Source organism: Anabrus simplex, chromosome 9 (assembly GCF_040414725.1).
Source record: "Anabrus simplex isolate iqAnaSimp1 chromosome 9, ASM4041472v1, whole genome shotgun sequence".
NCBI lineage: Eukaryota > Metazoa > Arthropoda > Insecta > Orthoptera > Tettigoniidae > Anabrus > Anabrus simplex.
The window spans coordinates 50,570,631-50,597,898 of NC_090273.1; the positions used below are offsets into that span (position 1 = coordinate 50,570,631).

At 40.4% G+C, this 27,268-nt stretch overlaps 1 protein-coding gene across 4 annotated transcripts in view; it reads left to right on the plus strand.

The window, feature by feature from the left end:
• Window positions 1-27,268, plus strand: part of LOC136881281 (CUGBP Elav-like family member 2) — a 1,536,179-nt gene that overhangs the window by 529,831 nt on the left and 979,080 nt on the right. For all 4 annotated transcript variants that reach the window (XM_067154068.2, XM_067154069.2, XM_067154070.2 and 1 more), the window contains exon 2: window positions 17,393-17,577. In XM_067154068.2, the coding sequence (XP_067010169.1) occupies window positions 17,393-17,577 (185 nt within the window). The remainder of the gene's footprint in view (window positions 1-17,392; window positions 17,578-27,268) is intronic.

Genomic DNA, 27,268 nt, shown 5'->3' on the forward strand with positions numbered 1-27,268 from the left:
ATTACTTACAATTTAATATCTTAAGGTATCAGTTAAGCTTTAATTAACTTAATAACTTAGCTATGATCTAATCCTACGTATGTTATGAATAATTATTATTTATAAACCAGGTGTGACAAAGTTTCTTAGAGTGGAGGTGATTTGAGAAGGAGATTCGCAGTAGAAGAAGAAGAACGCGAGAAAAAGGAGTCGTGAAAGGAGGTGGAAATAAAATAATCTCTTGAAGTCGGATCCGTTATGATCGCAGATGTGGAAGAAAATAATATTCAGACCGTGACTAAATCCCATGAAACTGATCAACATTACATGGACTGTGCTCACTCTCTCTTTGTGTACGTATATATCCTTCCGGCACTCATTTCTGATAGTTAAAACTAACAAATCAACGATGTACTCAATAGGTAGTAGTTTATATTTTTCACTTGTCTGGCTAAATGAAGGATTGCAAGCAGTATGAATTAGTGTATTTTCTGTTCCACACAGTCTGTTACCATTTAAGGCAGGAGTTAGTAACGATTTTGTAGGCATGGTTGTAAAGTTATTTCAATTGCAGCACAACACACAGTTAGTGATAAACTCGCGGATCTGGTTCCTCTACCATACGCTGGAAAAAGGGTTGAATGTAAACTCTCCCCATATAACATTGCATTCACTGTCAAAGTCTATTAACGCACGTTTATTGCACCCAGACAGATTCATTCAATGTTTTTCCTTCTGTTTTTGTTCTTTCTTTTATCGAACCACCCACACCCATTAAATGTTTATGGGTACCCACTAATCAGGCGTTCGGTGACTGCCATGTGAGAGGCAATGGCGCGTTCTGTTTGTGAAGTTCAGTGGTTGCGAGAGGCACACTGTAACGTCACACACTGAGGCTAAATACATGAAAACCTGGCAGGAATATAAAAATAAACGTCCCCCAAGAGTTAAGGTTTTGTCACGTGTGAAGAGCACTCACGTAACTGTCACAGAATGTTGTTCTTCACATCAGTCATACACAGCTGGCAACACGAGTTTGGCTGCTCTCAGGAACCTCGGATCTGAACCTATGGATACTGCACAGGCATAATCAGCTATGGTAGGTCAATGCAAACAAACAAGAGCGTCATCTTCCTGCTGCAGGGGGCGGGGGAGCATTGTCAACATCAAAAGTTCCCCCTGATTTTAGAGGTTTCTAATGTCTGTCCGAGGGAAGAAAAAGGGTCAGAGGTAAGTCGAAATTTAGAGGTTTTCTCTTGATGTTTCCTGACAGTTTTAAGAGATGTCTTCGAGACGTTCAACTTGATCCTTGCTAAGCGGCAAGCGTTGAAAAGTAACCGGTGATTTTCATAACGCATTTATCTAGTGGCTTCGATGTATGGACTTCTCACACATATCAGCCTCTTACAAATATTTATCAGCTGAATGAAAGCTTCCCGTTGAACTTTGATTATTATATTGAAATAAACATTAAATTACTCGGTTCGTCACTGATCGGACGAGGGATATGGTTAACGACGTTGGGTTGTTTTTATTTTTTTTTCATTTTTCCTGTAGCGCTGTTATGAGGCTTGCTGTACTCGAAACGTCTCCCTTTCGGATTGCCTTCTCGAGAAAACTCCACAGGTTCTCGATGGGGTTTAAGTCTGGCGACTGAGGTGGCGTGTGTAGTTGTTAGGGCATGTTACATAGCACCCACAGCCGCGTTTTCAGCGCCGTATTCTTCGGATCATTGTCGTGTTGAAATACAAAATTGTCACGAATTCGTAACTGTTCTTTAAAATGACTATGTATTTCATATGGTCCATGATGCTGCCGATGACATGAAGGTGCTCACACTGCCCCACACCGTTACTGAGCCTCCTCCGTGTTTCACCGTAGCTTTTTGATTCGCTGGTTGTAGTTCCTTATCTGTCTTCCGCCATAACGTTTGGCGTCCATCTGAACCAAAAATATTACAGTAAATTTACTTTCGTCACTGAAAATAACCTTGCCCCAGACCTCAGGTGAGTCATTGCGATGCTCCTTCGCAAACTGTAGTCGCTTCTTTCTACGGGCTACTCTACCATGAAAGCCTTCTGGGCGACGCGCATTACGCACTGCACTCACGGATACATTCACTCCTCTCTTGCGTATGTCGGCTGCTTTTGTAGGGTCATTGGGTTCTTTACCTGTCGCACGATGAACCGCCTGTCCGCGTCAGTGAGGGAGCGAGGCCGCCCACTTCGTGGCTTGTTTTCCATCATTTTTCCGATGCCCATAACATTCACTGACATCATACACTGTCGGTTTTAGCCTTCCAGTGAGCGTTGCAATTTCTCGTAGTGTTTAAACGTTGGTTGTGCAGCCGTACAATCAACTTGCGCTCTGATTCCGTTGTCTCCCGTAGTTTGCGAACCATGTTGACTCACAACGTTCGTCCAGCGACCTGATCGTCTGATACTGCAAGTCGGGCAGGTCGGTGGGAATCATATGACCACGTTAACGCATTCGTGGTCTCCGCGTAAACTCCCAAATGTCCGGGTGTTCGAGTAGTTTTTGTCGCCGTAAAAAAGAGATTTTTTCTTTCTTATTGTGATTTACCAGACATTATTACTGCTATGTTTGTACTTGTTTTTTGCTACGTATGAATAAATGCAGATGTAAGTGGACAGAAAATGAAATTCTTAAACCGCCATATCTCCGTCTTCATGCATCTTAGGGTGCCTCCTCGCGATAGCCCGAATACGTTTTACACTAACTGAAAAACTCCATACTCCTTTGACCACTACCTCTACTCGTAGAAATACTGCAGGACAATATAAAACTTGTTTATTAATACAGCATAAACAACCGAACTGCACGATTGTATTGCGTAAACATAAAATAGTCAGCCAGGTACATTGCTGTGGCTTCGCTTGCGCCTTGACTCCTCGTATCGTTAAACTATTAGTCAGTTGCTCTCGGATCTCCGCGCGCATGCAGTTAGCTCAAGGAGCGGGGCTCGCTCGTTGCCCACGTATACTCTAAACAGTGCCATACTTTCGTCTGAAAGATGCCAGTTTCTGGAAATGGAATACATGCTCTGTTTTTCCGTATATAGACAATCTCAAGCGTTTCCAACGAATTACTAATCAAGTTTTTTTGACAATGATTTCATCGATCGTAGTAGGATATATACCTTCTTTCGGCGTTTTTCTTTAGCTTAATTTGGTTGGTTTGTAACAAGATCTTGCTTTGTTATGTACTATTTTCGTCTCGTTATCCTTCTCATTACAGCAATATTCTCGATTATTTTTAAGATAATGTCTCGAAGGAAAATTTCCAACTTCGGTGAAAAAAACGCAGTAAATGTGAAGAAATCCAGAATCTCCGAAAGTCACTCAGACTGAGAAAAGGCTTCTTAAATATTACTCTCAAAGAAAAATCTTCATATTGACAGTCCAAGACCGCCACTTCATTCAGGATCGTAATGCAGTGTTCTCAGTACATGTGATCTTAATAGAGAAGGGTGCTTGTCATTCAAGCACGAAACGGCATTTTGTAAATTGGTCTATCGAGTCTGGTTCTGATAGAACAGGACGTTTGGGATTAGCCCGTGAGCGACACCCTCTAAACAGATCTTTGGAAATGGTAGTAGGATATTTCACATAACTGTCGCTTCATAGAGAACATCATGCGTTAGCTAGATCTCTAGAACAACAAGTAATGTAGATTAAAACAGCAAGGTGTTCGCAAAGGTAGAGCCATTTCAATCACAAAGACTATGCCGCCAACGGCTAGTTGACTTACCTTTATCAAGACATTTCTTAATTGTTTATGAAGACAAGGCATAAAGAACTCCCTCACTGTGAATGAACAGACACGGACTTATTTAGCCTACGTATTCCCACCATTATTTCTCACCACATCAAAAGGCAACCAATCCTACAGAGAACGAATTGTTTGAATATAGTAATTGAAATAGTTGAAATTACTTTTTAATTGCTTCAGAAGGTAACTTCAGTAGGACAATGTGCTAATTAATTGGCAAGACAACGAAACTATGATCCCTTCATTACAAAGGCGGTTACAATTTAGAAATGTAATTGATCTCTCTCTCTCTCTCTCTCTCTCTCTCTCTCTCTCTCTCTCTCTCTCTCTCTCTTTGTCGTTCTATCATCATTTGATTGCTTGGGGAACTAGCTCCAATATCGTCCACGCTCAGAATATTTTCGCATGAGAGAATTGATGTAATATAATAGAAAATGGCAAATGGAAGTTATTTATTCGTATTCACAATGTACAAGGTCGTGGGTACTGATCAGGACCTATGGTCTGGTGGGCTTTTCTTCAAGGTGAATACATTTGTTTAGAATTAAGGATTTAATTAACTAATTCCTTTATTTAGCGTATGGCTTTTAGTGACGGGAGTGTCCAAGGAAATGTTTGGTGCGCCTAGTGCAGGGCTTTCTGTTTGACGCCCATGGGTCACTTGTGAGTCTGGGTGTGAGATGATTATGATGATGATGAGGTAGTGGAAAGGTGAAATCCGGTGTCGGCACATAGCCTATTCCCGTGGAGTCTGCTCGAGGTTTAACGTCTCCATCCAGCGGACGAATCGCCATCAATACGTCATACACCCTCATTCCGTATGGAAACTGCGGTGAGGTTTGTAAATGAATCCAGGCTTCTGTCACGCAATCTACTTATTAGAAATCGCATACCATCACCTCTCCCACCCTGCCGGCCAATATTCTGATGGTTAAAATTTTCAGAATTAACAAGTAACAGTTAACAATGAAATGTCTTACCCATACTGGTAAGATACTCTATTTTAATACTGACAGTTCCTCTGCGTCAAAACTTGCAGTGCCGATTTGTTCCTAAATATGAATGGACAATGTGACATACCCGGATAGATCTGAAAATATTTAAAAACTCAACTTATTGATGTCACTATTCAGGTAAATCCCCATTCCGAGTAAAATGTCATGGTCATATCTGAGAAAATGAGGGTATTAAGGAAAGCTACAAAATATTGTAATTTATTTTCTAGGTCATCTTTCCGAGAGAAGAGGTCATTCTTTTGTAATGATAATCTAAACACAGGCAAAAGCTGTTGAGATGTTACGTCTGATCAACGCTGCTTTATGGCGTAGAGACGTGGAATATCAAAGATTCCTCCATGAACAGATAAGAGACCTTTAAAATATTTTTACACAGGAGAGTGTTCAGAATAGCCTGAACAGATTTTGCATCCAATAAAGTGTTAAGGAGAGCTAGAGCTGGCAAACATCATCAAAGCCAGGAAAGCAGCGTATTTTGGCCATGTTCTACACTTAATATTACAAGGAAAGATAGAAGGCAAGCGACGAGCTGGTAGACTACCGATGTCATGGCTCCAAAACATCAAAAACTGGACTTGCGTCAACAACACCGAACAAGCCTTTAATCTAGCTAAAGAAAGGGGTGCTTCTCCAGGGTGATCGCCATGTGGGGGGCCGGATATGGCACTTGAAGAATGTAATGCAATATATATTGATTTAACTAAGTCACTTGTTACTTTTCAGATAATAATGTTGTTGTTTGAGTCATCGGTACATAGAAGGGTTTGATGCAGCCTCCACGCTACCCTATCCTGTGCTAACCTTTTCATTTCTATGTAACGGCTACATCACTCTAATCTGCTTTTCATATTCATACCTTGTTATATCCGTACCGTTATTATCGCTTACACTACCCTCAAAAACCGACTTCATAATTCCTGGGTGTCTTAAGATGTGTCCTATCATTCTCTCTCTTCTTCTCATCAAATTTTGCCAAATCGTCCTCTCACCAATTCGATTCAGTATCTCTTCATTCGTTATTCGTTCTATCCATCTCCCCTTCAGCATTCTTCTGTAATACCGCATTCCAAAAGTTTATATCCTCTTTCTGAGCTAGTTATTGTCCAGGTTTCACTCCCATACAATGTATACAATGCCACGCTCCAGACGAAAGTCTTCAAAACTATCTTTCTAAATTCCTATATCAGTGTTCGAAGTGAGCAAATTTATTTCCTTAAGAAAGGCCTTCCTTGCTTGTGCTAGTCTGAATGTTATGTCTTCTGCCATCGTTAGTTATTTTACAAACAATAGGCATATGCTTCCTTTTAAGACTTCAATTCCTAATCTAATATTTCCTGCATCACCTGACTTCGTTCGATTGCACGCCATTAGTTTTGTTTTGGACTTATTTATTTTCATCTTGCACTCCTTACCTAAGACTCTGTTCATACTATTCAGCAATTTCTCCAGATCTTCTGCAGTTTCAGATAAAATAACAATATCAGCAAATCTCAGGGGGATTTGATTTCCTCTCCTTGGATTGTGATTCCCTTCCCAAATTACGCGTTGATTTCCTTCACCCTATAAAAACATTGAAAATATTGGGGAGGGGGGGCAAATTGCAACCTTGCCTCACTCCTTTCTGGATTGTTGCTTCTTTCTCAAAGTCTGATAATTATATCCAGAAAAAAACTATTTTCGAAATTAAGCATGGTGTTGAGGGAAATATGTTTGATTTACTTAATTTGGTACAGATTATCGTTATTCATGTATGTATTTATTTACCAGGCAAGTGAAATTGAACATTTGTTATATTTTTTGTCTTGTAGAGAAACCATATTGGCTCACTTTATCAGTTGTTATCTCACCGGCCTGTACACATTCGTCAGATTCCTTATACACCACACCTATCAAGAAACCTGCAAAGTTCAATTCTGTAATGGAAATTTCAGCTGTCCCGCATTACTGTAAATATAATATAAAATATACCGCTGAGAGAAGAGAGATGACCGGTCTCGTTCCTCTGTGTTTTGAAATATGAATATAAATGGTTAATTGAAGCTTCCATCAAAGCCAATAATGAATATGAATGAAATATGATATTGCAATTTATTCCAGCACACACAGTACAGCGGGCGTCTCTCATTACGACGGCTTTCCTGTGGTACAGCTCATCAAGGACACCCCAAAATAATTAGTAAATATGTAAACCACCAACTACAAACATACCCTGTCGCGTTGATATTTTAAGAAAAAACTAATATTTCTTTAATTTTTTCTTTATTCACCCAATGGCTTCCCGTTATGGATCATGAGAGAAATCATTGAACAAAATGAAACTTTATTTTTTGTGTTTATATAACTGTCATGCTCTTCAGTCTTAAGAAACTAATTTTGATTAGTAAATTTATATACTATCTGAAAAAGAAAACATATGGTAACAGTATTATACTTGAAAGAGAATCAACTTAATTATTTATAAGTTAAATTAGTTTAATTAGTTTTGGCAGACTGAAGAAGCAAACAGTTATAAATTGAGTCGAAACTAGAAAAGGGGTTGCTTCAGATATTACAGAATGAAACTTCTTGTTTCTATAGACCTACAAGTTGCCCAAGAGATACACACTGCAGCGAGAGAACGCTTCTTATCATCGGAGCAATTCTGTTGTCAATTTTTGCGTAAATAGGCTAATATCTTAACCAAGAAACATAAATGGCAAACGTTGTAGTTCTCCTTAAGACAAAAATCACCTCCACCACCATTTATAGTGGCTTTATAACCAATAAACACAACTGCCAGTACGTGCGGACATCTCTTATAAACCCAGACCGCCCAGCGGCTTTTCTACTCTCCGAGACCTAAGCAGCAGTAAGGGAGGAGCGTGCACGTGTTTGATCTGGCATCTCAGCTGTTAACATGGTGAGACAGTTATCACTGCAACGTTGTGTTTTCGTATGTAAAGGTTATTTTAAGTACGAGTCGGCTTGACGGGTACGCCATACGTTTGTTCACCAATTTCCTCACTTTCACGAGCAGATTCACGTCGTTGTAAATGAATTTGAAACTACTGGCTCAGTGCTCAATAACAAGAAAAGAACATGCGTAAAAACGAACAGTTTTAACACAGGAAAATCTAGATGACATTGGTGCAAATCTTGAACGTTCACTGAATAAATCACTCACAAAATTAGCACCACAAGTAGGGGTTTCAGTTTCTTCTGCACACAGAGCTACAAAGCTGGTACACATCAAACCGTACTGGCTTACACGGGCCAATTGTTTAAAACCTGCTGATCCAGCCACAAGAGTGAAATATCTTGCATCATTGAGTGGTCGTCTTTTCGGATGAGCTCTGGTTTCATCTTAATGGTCGTATGAACAGTCATAACTCTCGCTATTGGTGTGCAGAAAATCCTAATGGTGTTTATGAAGTCCCTCATTATGAAGGATGACACTTCCGGCATCGTTTATACGGTAAGATTGCATGTAACATTGTTTACACGCTTGAAGCAGGGCGGCCGCGCGCGACGTAAGCTGGGCTGAGGCAGCTCCTGTAGCGCAGCGTACGAACACCGTGCGCTCGGTCTGGGCTTAAGAGAGACCTTGTATAACAGCGTGGACTTCGACATCCGGCTTGTGCTCTGCGGAGACTTCAACCTCGTCATCGCCCTACCCGATTTCGTGCGCTTCGTTATAGAAATCTACAACCTTGGAATGTGTCTATAATACGCTAGCCCCAGCGACTATGAAAAGCACTTGCCAGGATCGCGTATTCAATGTCAATCAAATGATGCTTTCATACTCCACCCTTAGTTGATACAGCCCACCTCATTTATGTCTTCTTTAAAAAAAAAGACAATGTTGAAAACTGTAACATAACTAAAAGACAGGTAACAGGATATTTCGTGAACTTCTCAAGCGATTTCTTCTCAGGCTTCAGAATATAATGACCGTGTGCCCGTTACATTACCACGATTAATTTCGACCCCCTTCAGGTAGTTTTTCCTTGTAATAAGGTACTGTAGGAACGTACGCGTTCCCTTTCTCGGTGTTCATTTGCTCATGCTGGCGTCTATGGTTTTCGAATCTGTTTGTAGTGTCAGTAACGTTGCCTTTGTTGTACTTTGTTGTGCTGCTGCCATATGAATACCGCCGATTTCTCCTCATACATTAAAGCCCTTCCTCCGCTGATGAGCGCCAATTAAAGATCGGCTTTTATAATGCCGGGAGTTCCTCGGTACCTCACCTTACGAGCAGTGACGTAAACCAGCGTTTTCTCTGCGACATCTTCGACGGAGGTTGCCGTGCAACGTTCTGCCCGGAAAGTTCTGACTGCGGTCACGTTAGCTGTCTTTTGAATTGCTCCCCGCCATTCACTGCAAGACTTACCTTCGAGGTATCTAATCCTGATGTTGGCGGGTGTATATTCCGTGTGTAGCTCCACACCGCTGCCCCCTATTTCGCGTTCCTGTCGAACTTTCCTTGTTATCAGTTAAGCCACTTCGCTGGTTTGTAACCTGACTGTTTTTAGTAATCTTATGAGAACGTAGGCATGCTTCATTTCATCTTCAGGGGCCTAATTAACAAAGACATCAGCATTACCAATTTTTAATAAGAACATTACAGGTGTGAGTAAGCTGATTTTTTTGTTTTCCACGATATTGCCTTATCAGAGTAGAGGGTGCAGTCAGTCAGACTCCAAGACTAAAAGGTCGGTATTGAGGCTTTGAGTTCAAAGGGTCCCAGGTTCAATTCCCGCCACGTTAATTCGTCTGACTCGGGGAGTGGGCTTTTGCGTTCTTTCCAGCACACTCCTCTTCGTATTTACACAACACCCCACACTGCCAACCACCACAAAAACACGCAATAGTAAATACAGAATGTTCCTCCACTTAGGATTGGCGTCAGGAAGGGCATCCGGCCATAAAACAGGGCCAAATCCACATGTATGACACGATTCCCACACGCGACTCCACTAGGTTATTGGAAATAGCGGTAAAAGAAGAAAAAGAAGAGCGGGTGGTGTAATCGGGAATGCCGATGGATAGTTACTACAGTTGTCAAATGTTCTTCGAAGAAATTTTGATAATTTTATCTGCGTTATTCAGGTAATTTTGTCTGCACGTTAGTTTGAAATGGATGAATAAGAGCAAGGCAAATAAATGTACTAACGTTGTACTTTTAACCGTACTTAAGCAACGGTGAAGACGTAAGTGCTGTATGCTTAACTGAAAATTATTTATACAAATAAAAAAATAAAAACGTTTTTAAAGTAACGTATTTAGTTCGGGTAATGATTATCAACTGTCCTCAAAGAGGACGCTAAACCGTCAAGGTAACTTTATGGAATTTACTTAATAGTCTATAGAAATGTGTCAGTTTCTATCAATAACAGAATGCTTGTTTTAAAGACATGAATATTCATGTTAGAAAACACATATTTTGTTTATGGAATTGTTTAAATGATAAAAGGGAAAACTAGAATATATACGTGAATATAACAATATAACCGGTACGGAAATTATGGAAGATTATATGGAGAATATTGTAAAGGTACCTAGCCGTTGTTTATGGATTAATTATAAATACCATGCTTATTACTGATAAACGTACACATTTCCTGCTACAATTGCACCAAAACATCTCACTCCATACAGTTTTGTTATAAATATACGAAATGTGATTAGGATTATGGCCTGTCTTGCGCTTTATTGGTCTAAGATAAACAATTTTATGAGAGTAATATACTAGTAATTAATATTAAAAGGGACTATTAATTCAGTTGTTTTGCCCCCTCAGAAACCAGATAACAGCATCGATGCAACTTTTCACTGAGCACGCATCATGGGTGGTATAACCTTTGTCGCAAGATGGAACTGACGTGAAGAGTAAGGTGTCAAAGAACATTCTAAAAATGTTACTGGTTTTCCGTCCCACTAACTACTTTTTCGGTTTACGGAGACGCCGAGGTGCCGGAATTTTGTCCCGCAAGGTGTTCTTTTACGTGCCAGTAAATCTACCGCCACGAGGCTGACGTATTTGAGCACATTCAAAAACCACCGCGAATGAGCCAGGATCGAACCTGCCAAACAAAGACCATTATCCGAGACACTGCCGTAATATTTACTTCTACAGAGTATGCACAAATTCCTGTAATGATCACATTTTCGACTGACATTTGAACCACTGGACTTCGCCTTTTCCTCATTCACATCTGACCTGGCTCACTCAGCAGTGATTGTACGGTACGTATTAAGGCATTCTTCTTCCGCTGAATACCTGTAATTGAGTCTAGAACGAGAGAAAAATAGAGAGGTTTATAAATATAGCCGTCGGTCAGTATTATAGGCCGGATGCTTATGACATATTTCATTCCCTTACTTGTAGACCAGTGAAAATGAAAAATGTTGACGAATTGTGATTTTTTTTACAATTTTGTTTTACGTCGCGCCGACACAGATAGGTATTATGGCGACGATGGGACACGAAAGGGATAGGAGCGGGAAAGAAGCGGCCGTGGCCTTAATTGAGGTACAGCCCCAGCATTTGCCTGGTGTGAAAATGCGAAACCACAGAAAACCACCTTCAGGGCTGCCGACAGTGGGGTTCGAACCCACTATCTCCCGGATGCGAGCTCACAATGCAAAATGTTTGTACATGTAAGCAGTATTAACTTTATTTAGTAATGCTTATTTATTTAATTTTCATGGCAACAGGAAATTAGCTACAACAACACATTGTGTAAAATACTTCGAGATTTACAGTGATAGTTAACACGTCAAGTCTATATGGACCGACACCGTGATTAGCCTATTCGAGCCCCGTTGGTCGGAACTAGTTTAACCATCAGAACGTTGGCCGGCAGAAGAGATGGTAGCATATAATTTATAATCAATAGACTGCGTGTCAGAAACCTGGAACCTCTCGTTCCTACTAACATACATCACATTATTAATTTAATATCATTAATACTGTGATGAGGTTGACGTTAGGAAGGGCATCCCTTCGTAAATTCTCACTACGACAATTCGTCTCACTTCGTACCCGACTACGTAGAGGAACTGTGCAAGGGTTGGTTATACACTCCGTGATTTACAGTGCATGGCATTCTTTTCACATTCCTGAAGTATTTTGATTATGCCATAATTCGATTATTTATACTTGCTCTCAAAATTAAAGAGCGGTAGACTTTGTAAATTATTTAAAGCAACAAAAAACTTGGTCTTTAAACACGGAGGTGCTTAAAACAAATTTATTGTCTTATATCTTAGCCCTTAACAGTAGGCCTAAGTCATAATAAAAATTATACAGTTGAGGCGCTGACCTTCTGACCTCAACTTGGCAGGTTCGATCCTGGCTCAGCCAGGAGATGCTCAAATACGTCAGCCTCATGTCGGTAGATTTACTGACACAAAATTTCGGCACCTTGGCGTCTCCGAAAACCGTAAGAGTAGTTAGTGGGACGTAAAGCAAATAACATTATTATTTATTTATTAAAAATCATACACCGTCATTTTTGTAAATTAATGCATTAATACTACTGCATTATTTTATGAATATTATATATTTCTGTGATATTGACTATTTTTTGTGTAAGTATGTCGCACTTTGGTTTTACATTAAATCCGGGCCAGTCATTAGTTATTCATTACACACAAGACTGCTTATCTACTGGAATAATGTTTAAAAAAGTTTATTTTTCTTTTACGGCAAATATACTACGTGATGATTATCAATACATATACTGTAACCTTCCTCTCTCATCTCTTCCTCCATTTCGGCAGGGCTGGTGAATCCAGGCTTGCTTTGTTTACTGGAAAAGTATTTTAATGCCATTTCCATTTGTTCATATTTAGCCGTAGCATCCTTAACCGCACCAGTCCAGTACATATGTAAGAGAGTTCGAACATATTGGTTGTGCGATAGCGGTTTTTACTGCCCAGCATGTGATGTTAGTTTTATAGCATTGATTTCACTTGTATTCTATTTTAGTAGGATTGGCGGAGCGTAACAAAAAAGAGCTTTGTTCATTTTGTGCACGCAAGCAGGTCTCTGTTACATGCCATTGAATCTCTGTAATGCTGGTTGATTGGTCTCTCTAGTATTTACCTCTCCCGCTTAGCAATACTCAGCTGGAAGTGCACTCGTCAACGCTTATATTGTATATGTTTATCTGCGTACTTATCTTGAGGTTTTCGTTGTCCTGGTTATAAGTCTACAAAAGATTATCTTCTTTCCGCATTTTCGTACGAAGCAAAATTTGTATCCACCCTCTTTTCAGAAGTTTAGTTCATGATTTCTGAAGTGTCATAAAATCAGATAGGTACTATTTCCCAAGAGCGAAGAGGTCAACTACCAGAAGAGGCAGGAGATTTTCTACATAAATCAAGGAAAGAGTATGTACCTTCGTTTACAACCCGAAGGATGTTCAGATCTCCAAACAGTACCAACATCAGCTGTCACAGGGAGCCTAGCGTCACTGAAGAAGTGCGGTAGGGAAATTCGGATTGAAGTGGTTTCCCATTGCCTTCATCGAGTCGGAAGATGCTATTGCATATCAGTCTGTCAAGCCCACTGAAACTAACACACCAAGTGTTCCCATGGGTGCCATTTTGACACCATTCGTCACAGGGACTGACAGCATAAGGAATGGCTTTAGTAGCATCACTCGTACCTCACTTTCATTTTGTGAAGGCCAAAGAGGAGACCGAGACAAATCAGTAAAAGTAACAAATGTGTTATTGTGGACATGATATGGGCTTTGAGTTTATGCCGTGTCAAGGAAACAAGGTGAAACTCTTGAAGTTTCGCAGAGAAATATGCTCCGAGTCTTCAGAAGAAAATTTCGAACTTCTCCGAGGAAGTCTTCTACAATAATGAGGGTTTGAATTTAATATTCTTTTACCATTGGAGCCACGCCCGTCTGGATCCCTCGCTGCGCTCCTCATACCGGCCTTGACAATCGCTTGTGAAGCTGTAATGGGAAAGTTTCACCAGAATGCCACTAGAGCGCTGGCCTCCTAGTCACTGACAGGAAGCTGTATACCTCAAATTGCTGCATTTCCAGTTTGATTTATATTGTTTTGCTGTCGTAAATGTTGGCAGTGTGTTCGCAATGAGGTGCTTTTTGGCTTGATTTTGAGAGCTGATAGTTACGCGCGAGTGAGTTCATTTTTTACTGTATAGTGTGGTGATTATATTTTTTAAATTGTATTTACACATCTTGGATTTTGTGATATTATTGTGCACCTTTTTGTACTTCGAGCAGAAATTTTCTCCAAATAAGAACAAATGTCCATGAGTGTCTCAAACTGATTTCTCGCTGTAACTTCGTCCTAAACAAGAATTTTAATTTATGCGGTAAGTCGTCGTTTTAATGGTGTAGCGATTTGCTTTCCTTTAACTGTTTGGAAATATTCGAATATGTATTTCTGTGTGCCATTTTGTAATTCGAACAGAAAAAAAGAGCAATGGGATATTATAATTTCACGAATTCTCTATAGATCAGGTGACCAGGACAAAACTACGGAGCGGCTCAAAGCAGTTAGCACTTTCATCTTAGTTTTCAGTTTCTATTTCGGGTATTTATCTTCTTTCTTGTTTCTTTCTTTTTCTTTCTTTCTTTCTTAATCTGCTTACCCTTTCAGGGTTGGCTTTTCCCTCGGACTCACCGAGGGATCCCACCTCTACCACATCAAGTGTAGTGTCCTGGAGCGTGAGACTTCGGGTCGGGGATACAACTGGGGAGAATGACCAGTACCTCGCCCAGGTGGCCTCAACTGCTATGCTGAAAAGGGGCTTTGTGTTGGGAATGGGAAGATTGGAAGGGATAGTCAAGGAAGAGGGAAGGAAGCGGCCGTGGCCTTAAGTTAGGTACCATCTCCGCATTTGCCTGGAGGAGAAGTGGGAAACTATGGAAATCCACTTAGAGGATGGCTGAGGTGGAAATCGATCCCCTCTACTCAGTTGACCTCTCAAGGCTGAGTGGACCCCGTTCCAACTCTCGTACCACATTTGAAATTTCGTGGTAGGGCCAGGAATCGAACCCGGGCCTCTGGGGGTGGCGAGCTAATCACGCTAATCAGGTATTTTTACCCGGAAATTTTCTTTCAGTGAATAATCCTTTAGGCGGAGTCGTATTTGCCATAGGACAGCAACACAACACATTTTATCCAAGATAATCTGAACTGTAACATTTAAAAACTGACAAGTAAGAACCATTACTGTTATGACGGTAAGGCCAACGTATGAAGTGTTGTTACCTGAGCAATGAACAGTTTACAATGTATTTACTCAAAATACTTTTCACTCACTGAATTTTTATCTAAAATTCTTCTTCTTCCTTCTTGCTATTTGTTTTACGTCGCACCGGCACAGATAGGTCTTATGGCAACGGTGGGGTAGGAAATGGCTAGGAGTGGGAAGGAATCGGCCGTGGCCTTAATTGAGGTACAGCCTGATGTGAAAATGGGAAAGCACGGAAAACCATCTTCAGGGCTGCCGACAGTGGGGTTCGAACCCACTATCTCCCGGATACAAGCTCACAGATGCACGCCCCTAACTGCACGGCCAACTCGCCCGGTATTTACAATTCTAGTGCAAGGTATGAATGAAATGTAATCTGAAAATATTACATTGAAATTTAAATTTAAACATGTTTAAGACAAAATATTTATGTTATCCATACAACGAATACAGAAAATAGAAAGACTTTTATGTTTTGTCCAGTCCCCTTCCTGAGAGCAGCAATTAAATAATTTTAAAACTCTAATTGAACAATGACTCTTAATCTCAAGATTAATCCTAACATCAGAAGACAAAGGTATTGTAAGTTCTGCTATGTATCTAAATGCCATGATAATAAAAGCGATTACTATTATTCCTCACAGTTAAGGAATCTCAGCTGGACTACTCCATCTCTCCGCAGTTTCAATTCACGACATTATTTTGGCAAATATCAACGAAAGTAACATTTAGGATTAATCGTTTTGTCAGTATTAACCTATGTAGCATTCTCCATAACTCTAAATTACGAGAAATCGGCAATCAAATTCAATATCTTTTCCATAAAGTATGCATTTCTGCCGCAAATGGTTATGGTTAGGCCTCCAGTGCCACGTGACGAGTTGTGTAACTACTCCGATTACAGTGCGTGGACCCGGTTGTCAAGGCCGGGTGGCTCCAACACGGCCGAATTGATGCGTCGCTCTGGCTAGAGCGCAGCGAGGGATCTAGTCGGCCGTGCTTCACTTAAGATGTTCATCACACTGTCTGCGCGAGAAGTAACAGAGAGGACATCAGACGAATCAGAGACGAATGTGGTACAAGAAATAAATAGAAACTACTAAAGTAAAAAATAAAGTAAAAATAAGTAAATAAATAGACTAATAATAAATTGTTTTATTAGCTTCTCATCTACTGTATACATACCTCTTACTTTTTAAATCCGACCTGTCGACTTCATCTTCACCATTTCTCGGTAAACCTACGTGTCAATTGCTCTTAATATTTTCGATCATATACAGACTATCGTCTGTAGACTATTTCATTTAAGTATAATGGCGAAGTCTTTCCAAAACATCTATGTGCAAGATTTTAAAAAGCCCTTGTCATTAGTACTTCATTTGCTTGGACAAGTTATTCTGATTGTTTGTATAGCCTATACAAATTGTTTGCAAACTTCTGCGAGTCTGCCAACATCATATTTACTGACACGTACAAGATCCTATCTTAAGGAGATAAAATCTAGCTCTCCAGCGTTGGACGGACGTTCAATAAATAATAATAATAATAATAATAATAATAATAATAATAATAATAATAATAATAATAATAATAATAATAATAATAATGTGCAGGCCTTTTGAGCAGCGGTCGCTTGGTAGTTTAAAGCCCTTCGGGGCTGTTGTGCAATGGGATTATTATTATTATTATTATTATTATTATTATTATTATTATTATTATTATTATTATTGGCCTACAAGGGACCACGGGCCTCGTCTTAACTCCGGGCTTTGTGCCTGCTTCCTTCCATCCGTCCACTTAGGTCTGGTGGTCCCTATACTCTTTTTGTTTGTGAGGGACAGTGGGAAGACTCCCTGTAGGACGGCCTGTCGGTACTGAGATCGGTTCTCTATGGCCTCTAATGGGATCTGCAGTCCCTCTAGGTCTGATTTTACTGAGGTGATCCTCTTGGTTTTGAAAGCCTTTGCCCTTCTTTCCACAGTGAGGATTCTCTTGGTGAGCCTGCAGGGTATCAGACGGGCTATGTGCCCGTAGGTCAGTCGCCTTTTTCTCAAACACGTGACCGCCTTCCTGAAGTTTGTAGAGCTCGCTGTTGTGCCTGATCCTGTAGGTGCCATCCTCTTCTTTTATGGATCCTAGTATATTCTTCAAGATCTTCCTCTTTTAAAGTTCTAGGTTCCTAATTGTGCCCTTTCGGTTTATCAAGAGTCACTCAGAGGCGTAGAGTACAGAGATTATTATTATTATTATTGTGGCTTTTTCTGATAATTCTCTAAAAAAAAAAGAGAGAGAGAACGATCACATGTTGATAAAATCACTAAACCGTAGGCCTACTCTGTGTTTTGAACGTTAGTTGAGTATTTTATTTTTTCTGTTTCAGTGCCAACAACATGAACAACGGCAGTGGTGGCCTCAGCGAACAGCCGGACCCAGATTTCATCAAAATGTTCGTAGGGCAGATCCCTCGCTCTATGGACGAGAACGACCTTCGAAAGATGTTCGAGGAGTTCGGCCGAGTACACCAAATCAACGTGCTGCGGGATAAAGTTACGGGCCAGAGTAAAGGTAGGCCAGCTCACACTAGCCATCACTTTTACCCTTCGGGTTATACAGTTTATAACCGTGATACTAGTTTGTATTGAATATTGTGTGATATGTTTTCATGAAATTTGTATTGACAACGGCGAACAGCCTGATCGGTCATCTTCCTTTGATCATATAGACAAGAACGAAAAAAATAAAACAGAGGCGCCAATTAAGGGGGCCGGGGGGAGAGGCAATCGTCCCCGTCCCCACCTTGTGGAGAACACCTTAAGTTTCGATTCAATTTTGTCCGCCTGAAACTAGGATTTATAGGAATTATTAAACAAAGCAATTTGTACAAGCCCCGTTATCTTATCAACTATCAGTTACTTTAATTTTTTTAAGTATTAACAAAATTCTTAGCGGAAATGCGCATAAAATGTCGTTCTTCGATTAGTACAGGACCACCACAAGTAGCAGCAGCGTGTGGTAGGCTATATGCTGTGAGGAAGGGTACCAGGGGTAGGGCCTATATTTAGATTCACCTGCTTGCCTCGCACATTCGTTAGTCTGGCAGTCTCTTTAGTGTCGATAAGTTTGTTAGTGTGTAGTCAAATACTAAATTATGTTTAATTATAAAATCACGCCGTACATGTGTAATTATTGTTCTTTTAGTGAAAGTTCTATTGTATAGTATTCAGTGAAAATCTCAAGAGAAACTAATTTCCGCACTTAAGTTGGTAGACTGTCGACCTTGACCTCCCTGTCGAAATTCACTCAGAGAATCAAATGTATTTGTTTCTCAGTTTTGATATTCCCCCCCCCCCCCCTCGCCCCTCTATATCCCACAAACCCGAGCATTTTTTTGTTTTCTATGGATTTTGTGTCCCGCTCTCATTATAATTCCCAATCGCCAGTACTGGAAAAGAAAGCACATAAAACAGTAACGTTCGAGCGTTTCCATCGTCCTTAAACCCGCAGCCAAAAACCACGATGAATGTAGAGACCTCCAAGAAAACAGGGCGGGGATATGTTCTACATAGTTCAGAAGGAGACTTCATATTTTCTTAATGGTGCTACGGTGTGAGCCGCGTGCCGGGATGAGTGGCTCAGACAGTTGGGGTCCTGGCCTTCTGACCCCTACTTGGCAGGTTTGATCCTGGCTCAGTACGGTGGTATTCGAAGGTGTTCAAATACGTCAACCGTTTGTCAGTAGATTTACTGGCACGGAAAAGAACTCCTGCGGGACTAAATTCCGGTGCCTCGGGGTCTCTGAAAACCGTAAAAGTAGTTAGTGGGACAAAAAACATTTATTATAATTATAATAATAATAATAATAATAATAATAATAATAATTATTATTATTATTATTATTATTATTATTATTATTATTATTATTATTATTATTATTATTATTGCAATGCCGCGTATCGTTAGAGTTTGACGTTCTGTCTGTAGGTTGAAGAATTACTTCCATTAACGGAGCTGATTTCTGAAGACCTATTGAGCAGAATTCTCAAATTACAAATGATAAGTTAAAATAGAAAATTTTAAGCGTATATTTTGTTTTATCTTTCAAACGAGAGGAACCAAAGACAATTCAACGAATAATTTTACAATTATTGCAACTGTCGAAGTATTGAGAAAAAGATAGTGTCACATGACTTTTTCCTTTTGCTCAGAAATGTCTTCAGGATTGGGCTCGGTATGTGGGTGGAGGTGGGGGTAATTCCTCATCAATCATTCTGTATACGGGTGTGGTTATGTCGGCTTTCCGTTCCGCACATGTACATTCAAGATTGGCAGAAGTGAAGCGGAGTGTCTTTAGCCAAACAAAAAGAAAATTATTCAGTTCATTGCTGATACTGATTAATAGGGCCTGGATTCTTATGTAATTATATATTACATTCCTTTACGTGTAGACAACTAAAAATGAAAAATGCCGGCGAACTTTGGTTGTGATATGGTTATGCCTGTGTTTCATTTTACGTATTTTTACATGTTCTTAGTAATATTACATATTTTTACACATATGTGAAGAATATAACATTCCTGTACATATCTAGGTAATTACTCACAAGTTTCCAAAAATTTGTGATGATGCTTGTTGTTTAAAGGGGGCTCTTTTTTAAATTGTGTAAGCTCCTTTAATTTTTTTTGTTGCTATTTATTTACGTCTCACTGAGACAGAGAGGTATTTTGGCGACGATGCAACAGGAAAGGCCTAGGAGTGGGAAGGAATCGGCCATGGCCTTAATTAAGGTACAGCCCCAGCATTTGCCTGGTGTGAAAATGGGAAACCACGGAAAACTATCTTCATGGCTGCCGACAGTGCAGTTCGAACCCACCATCTCCTGGATGCGAGCTCACAGCTGCACGCTCCTAACCGCACGGCCAACTCGCCCGGTCCTTTAATTTTTAGACTATAGTAAAAGAATTGGCTAATTTCATCCCACATAAAATATACTGTGTTTCAGTTGCTAAAGTTGGCTTTGACACACCTTTAAAATTGGGATTTCTATCCCTTTGTGAAATACAGTAGGTCCGTGTGCCTCAGCTGCATATAACAGCACTAATCCTTTCTCAGAATTTGAGATGGCTAGGTGCCTTTCTTTGGTCAGAGTTTCTAACAAACTTCCTGCAGTCTTGAAACGAAATCTAGGTTATTCAAGCTCTGTATCTGTTTGCAAGATCATTAGCGGCGAACAAGAAAAGCCCCTGCAGGATATTACACCCAACTAGTTTTAAAATATGCATCGGTGACTTCCTGCGACATTTTTGTAAATTCAGTGCATTCATACTATTACATATTTTATGAATTTTACATGTTTAATAACATATTTCAAATATGTTTACTACATTTTTATGAACATATTTCGCACGTTGATATTGCATTACAATCCTTGCTCTACTGATTAATGAAACTTCAGAGTGTCTGTACTCGTGTTAATGGATGACTGACGTAAAGGAGAAGCGACTGTCTTGCATATTAAACATTTTAATCCGTGCTGCGATAAGGTGTTTGAGCTCGAGCATAGTTAATACATCCCAGCATACTTTCTCCGGTAAGTGTTTCGACAGGACAGAGTGCGGGAGACAGTTGCTAGGCAACAAGTGATAGTAGGCGGGGCTAGGAGATAACGTGATAGAGACTACATAACTTAAGCGAGACAAACAAACAAACAAACAAACAAACAAACAAACAAACAAACAAACAAACGAACGAACGAAAAAACGAGCGGAGAGACAGGCGGATGGAACGAAAGTGACGACTAGCAGACGAGACTTCTAATACTCCCTCTAGATTAGAGCTGTTGAAGCTTAACAGAGGATGTCCATTTCCCTATCTGCCTTCCGATAACGTACGTTCTACGACAGAGCACCACAAGGGAGAGAGCTATTGGACTCATCTGAAATTCACATCTTAATGGAGCGCTACTCACACTGTGGGTCACGAAACCCTTGAGGTCTGGATAAAGGACAGAGATTTTCTTAATCCAAGGGAATAGGCTCATTAAATACCAAAACGTAGCCTGTATGGGCGTCATTTTCCTTCAAATATTGGACTACGTAGCGACGAGAAGATTACAAAATGTAAACATTCTGCTCTTCAAAATTGCAATCTCTCTCCACTTCTATAATTGAAGCCTAGTAACTCGAACAGTTTTACTTTTACCGAGCTGTGAGTTTTCTTTCGGGAATTAGTGGGATCAAAACTCACCATCGGTAGTCTTTGAAAATGGTTTCCCGCAGTTTCACATATTCACACCATGCTGGGGTTGAATGTGCATTAAGGTTACGGCCGCTTCCTTCTCAATCCTAGCCCTTCTCTATCCCATTATTGCCAAAAATATGAGTTGGTTTGACTTAAAACATTTGTAGTCTGGCTGTTAATAAAAGTCCGTAAGTTTGAGGAAAATTCGCTGTCGCTTTCAACGTGATTTTATTAAGCACTGCAGAGCAATTGCAAGTCACAAGTACAGATACAGAGGTGTTGGTAAGTAGTCGGGTATTACCCCATTTTATCATTAATTGATAAAATCAATAGGTAATTAAAGTAATTCAGTTAATTAACTGTTTCATTAATCCAGGCTATTCATTAAGATAACTTTCTTCAATTTATCCCAGGTATTTCTGGAGTCGCTGCAGCTATCCAGGCAAATTTCGGGTTTGGTTGGGGATTTAAGGCCGAATGCCCTTGCTAACGCCACGTGGGTATGAAAATCTTAACCCGGGATCAATCGGAATTCGAAACTCACCCTTCCAGGTGGGAAGCCAACAGTTAAACCACTCAGCAAATCACGCATCCACTCATTCGTTTATTCATTACCATTTGATATTCTCCGCGAGCTTATTGGCTGTTGTTGACCATTGCCGAACTATACGATAAATAAATACATAAATTAAATAAATAAATAAACTAATAAATAAATAAATAAATAAATAAATAAATAAATAAATAAATAAATAAATAAATAACGCGTCCGGGGAGCCATCTGGTGACGAATGAACGTACCATTTCCACTTCTATTATAACGTCTACATTCAAGAGCTCATTGTTCAAGAAGTCTTTCTCGTTGACAGTCGAGATTTTCTTCTGATGACACAGAGCACAGTTCTCTGCGAAACGTAAATAATTTCACCTCATTTTCTTGACATAGCATAAGCCCAAAAGCCTATATCATGTCAATTATTCATTAGTTACATTTAGTTACAATAATTAAAACTCTCTTTCTGTTGCTAGACGACTCCATTGTTCTCGACACTAGTCTACTGGTACTTCATCCCACCCCCTTCCTTGTCGTATCTTCTTAAAAGAGTTAGGTAGAGGAAGCTCCATATTTACTACATGGAGACGACTATTTTTTAAACTACAGATGTGATGTGAACCACTACTATGAAGATTAAACTGTAACACTCATTGAAACTATTCACAAATCCCTAGTAATTCCAGTAGGTCTATTATTTGTATAAAATTCGGTTCCCAGAAGAGAACATTAGTTTAATCATTGCTAATATGCATATTAAAATATTCAGTTTAGGCCTTTGCTGTAGTGAAATAAAGACCTGAAGACGAAACTCATTGTGTACCGCGCTCTTGTCATAACATTGCTGTGTGGTTGTGATTCTTCGATCCTTTACCGACGTGACTTGCGAAAGCTTGACAGTTTCCTCCAGCAAAAACTTCTGTCCATCCGTAGGATAAAAAGGGAGGACCATGTCACCAACATTGCTGTTCTTAGGAAAGCGTATGCCAAGAGCATAGAGTCGTCCATCATTGGTCATCAGCTCAGATGGATTGTTCATGTCCGTCGGATGAGTAATACCAGATTTCCACATCAAATCCTGTACGGTGAACTTTGTTCCGGCACCAGACCTCGTGGAGCCCCCATGAGGCGCTACGAGGAGCAGGTCTCAATCCACAAACCTGGGACACGCTTGCTCAAGACTGTACAATTTGGCGCCGACGCGATTGACGCAGATGTGAAGAGGCCAGGAAAGAAGCACGAAAACTCCATGCAGCACAACCACGCCCTCTTCCTACAATTCTGTTCAATCTGTGTGAACGCTTATTCTATGCTAGAATTGGTCTGTTCAACCATCAAAAGTACATCCACAGACAGTAGCGAATTTATTGGAAGAAGTTAAATACTCGGAAACGAGTTAAAGACGACGACGACGATACTGAAATTACCAGGTGTGGAATCCAACTGACTAGCCCAGTGCCACATTGGGGCGAAAGGCTCATAATTTCACGACTGGAAAGGCCTAGAGAACCTGAGTACTGAGTCACATAAATAAAGTACACGAAGCAGATGGTAAATTGCTCCCAATCCCCATACACGTAGAAACAGAAACACTTCTAAAGACCGACAAAATGTGTACGTATATTAAGCATTTCCTTTTTTTTTTTTTTTTTTTGTACCCTAAGTTACCGGATAGAGTTCCAGAATAGTCGATCTACAAGCGACTTACGTGTAAGTATTCACTTAGCTATTTTAGTACCGAGCTCGATAGCTGCAGTCGCTTAAGTGCGGCCAGTATCCAGTATTCGGGAGATAGTAGGTTCGAATCCCACTGTCGGCAGCCCTGAAAATGGTTTTCTGTGGTTTCCCATTTTCACACCAGGCAGATGCTGGGGCTGTACCTTAATTAAGGCCACACCCACTTCCTTCCCACTCCTAGCCCTTTCCTGTCCCATCGTCCCATAAGACCTATCTGTGTCGGTGCGACGTAAAGCTCCTAGCAAAAAAAAAAAAAAGGCTATTTTAGTTTGCCGTCGCTCACATTAATACTAATACTCGTAGGAAGGTACTAAAGGTTTATGAGCGGAACTTCCCTACTGTAGTCATAACATGAAATGAATCATTTCATTTATTGCACTTGTTTCTAATTTCCTGTTCGTTTACTGTAATTGTGCACACAAGCAATCCGTGAAACTTTCTCATGACTGTGTAGAACGTGGAAATACATGTAGTGGAGCCGCCTTTCCGTTCGGAAGAGATGACTGGCCAAATGAGCCGTGACAAACTGACAGCCAACAATGCGAAGGAGCCTTGGATGAGGGGGGGGGGGATCCCCCACCGTATCGCTAGTCCTAAATATCGAGTTTCTGATGTTCATTCGATGCGGCACCATTGTAAGATAAAGCGTTACTTTTTAGTGGTGAACCACTAACCAATCGCAGCAGACGACTTCAATAGTATGCCCCTCCTGTATTCTAGTGGGAGAATGCTGTGGTTGCTTTTTTGTTTGTTTGTAGGGAATGTGGTCCCAGTCGGCATTCTTATGATAATGAGAGCAAGCATAGACTGAGAAAATGGCGGCGCTCTCTTGTTGTGTCATGCTATCTGTTAAACGTACAACAGGCTTCCCCGAGCATCTCTTGGGTGCTTGAGTGAGTGTTTTAAATCGTGGTGTTAGAACCTTTCTTATTCTTCTCTGTATTCGTATTGTTCTTGGTCTTATTTTTCTTGTTCTTCTCAATCCATTGGGGGCGGCTCTTAATGTAGACTAGGCACATGTTACTGCCTCAGTTACCACTGATCTGCATTTAGGGCAGTCGCCCATGTGGCAGACTCCCTATCTATTGTTTACTTGCTCTTTTCTTAAATAACTGCCAAGAATTTGGAAATTTATTGAATATCGTCCTTGCTAAATTACTCCTCTTCCTATAAACAAATATTCACCACAGTTTGTCCTCTTGAATTCAAACTTTATTTTCATATTGTTATCTTTCCTGGTTTTAAAAACACCACTCAAACTTATTCGTCTACTAATATCATTCCACACCATTTTTCCTTTGACAGATCGGAACGTACCTCTTAGTCGAGCAGCTCGTCTCCTTTCTCCTAAGTCTTCCCCGTTTGCCGGGCTGAATGATTGTCGGTTGAGGCGGTGACCTTCTGACCGCATCTTAGTAGGTTCGATTCTGGCTCTGTCAGGTGGTATTTGAAGATGCTCTAATACATCAGCCTCCTCGTGTCGGTAGATTTAGTGGCACGTAGATCAACTCATGCGAGACTAAATTCCGGCACCTTGGCGTCTTCGAATATAGTAAATAAAGAAGTTAGTGGGACGTAAAACCAATATTATTATTATTATTATTATTATTATTATTATTATTATTATTATTATTATTATTATTATTATTAATTGTCAATAAATCCGAGCAATACGGCTTACTATGTCATCACGCTGACCACGTTGCATTCCAGTATCTGCGGACCATCTGGCTGGGCAGCATTCATCCTGGCAGGCTCTTTCTTGTGCATATTTTTTTGGAAACGTTATTATCATCATTGAACACCAATCTTTAATACTGACGAACTGATTATGGAAAGCTCTCTGTTTCGTACACGATTCTAAAGCCTTTGTTCGATTTTTCTACAGCCATTTTCTACGAAATCTATTTCACTGTCCATACGGCAATTGCTTCATGTGATGTTCTATAAGTACGCAGTATTCCCTGTCGTTGGCTTGCTGTAGTATGCCGGTCATCACATCATTTCCCACCCCACGTAGCAGTGGCATTCCGTTGCATGTGCTCGCAGCAGATTCCTTGTCCCTTCCTACACATACCCACCTAGTATGCATAAATGATAAGAAGAAACATGGCATTATCGTAATTTGGTGTGCAAGTTAACCACCGAATCGATAAAGGAAGCCACGTAACTTCGTAGGTAACGATATAGAAAACTGTGGATGGAAAAGTGCGATCTGAATAGCTATGTAGTGGCACCGAATAGAATATATCCTACATATAAAATAACATATCCTGGCAGACTGATTCATCATCGCCGGGCATACATTTATATTAGATTGTAGGTGCTCACTAATGAAGGATGTTTGGATAGGCCTATTCCGTTGCTAAAGGAGTGAAAAGAGGGGTGAATTGTTTAAATGAGTATATCTATAGCCTATCTCAAAATCTTAAAAATTTACAGGCGTGAAAATTGATATTTTGAATCTCCTTTAAAAATAAAGGAACCTATTTTTATTTTCAACTTGAGCGAAGACTGTTTCTCACATGTACTGTACAATTCTATGTCGCATGGTCACCTTAGCCCCAAAAGGCAATACCATAAACGTGAGTTTCTGGTGTAAATGAAACTCAGTTGTCCGGTGTGTTTTTATACTTTAGGGATTTTCAGATAATGTCATAGTACAGTACCGAGGAACGATTACGTTTTTCAAATTACGAAATCCACGCGAGCGAAGCCGCGGGTAACTGCTAGTAGCCTATAAACGGTGATTATTTATGTCATCAGCTCCAAGAGATCGTGGGAGAGAGGATTTCCTTTAATATGTGGTAGACTTGTCGGCTACGTAAGCTGTACTTTTGTCATTCGAAACTGTGAGAAAATTGCTGAACTAATTTCGTTGAGTGCCCTTCATTTTGAAGGGTCCTTGAATGTCTTAGGATTGCCAATTTCCAGCATAATTTTATATTTTTTAAAATTTTTCTTCAAGTAGTTCCAAAGTCTTCCGCTAGGTACCATGTGGCAGCTGACGTAATTCCCAAGTCCCTCCGCTACGTACCTTTTAGCACCTGGTACACGCATTCACAGAAATGGCGTCCCGAAACAAACAAAGCCCCCCCTCCCAAACTCCTCGCTTAACGCATTGCTGCAGGTAGACATCCCGCTACAAGACTTTGTAGTGATTGAAATGCACTACCCGTTCACTCCCTCTTCATCTGCTTTTCGGTACTGGAGTGGCCTTCAAAATTACCCCTTCACTCCCTACCCTCCTTTTCAGTACTGGAGTGGGGCAGTGTTGATGGTTTATTTTGGGACACCATTTCTGTGCATGCGTGTGCAATCGCTATTAGCCTTATAAAGCCTGACTGTAGTTCACACAGGAATTGTGGGTTCGAAATAATATTGCACTCGTCCATGTCAGGAAATGCTACGTATTTACATCTGGTGTTCTGTCGTCCAGCTCTGTCGCCAGCTACAGTAGAGCGCTAAATTTAAGTCTTCTCAGTTGATCAGTCTCTTTTCATACAATGTTTCCTGCCAGGCGAGTTGGCCGTGCGTTTAAGGCCACGCAGCTGTGGGCTTCCATCCGGGAGGTAGTGGGTTCGAACCTCATTTTTGGCAGTCCTGAAGATAGTTCTTCCGTGGTTTCACATTTTCACACCAGGCAAATGCCCGGGCTGTACCTTAATTAAGGTCATGGTCGCTTCCTTCCGACTCCTAGGCCTTTCCTCTCGCATCGTTGCCATCAG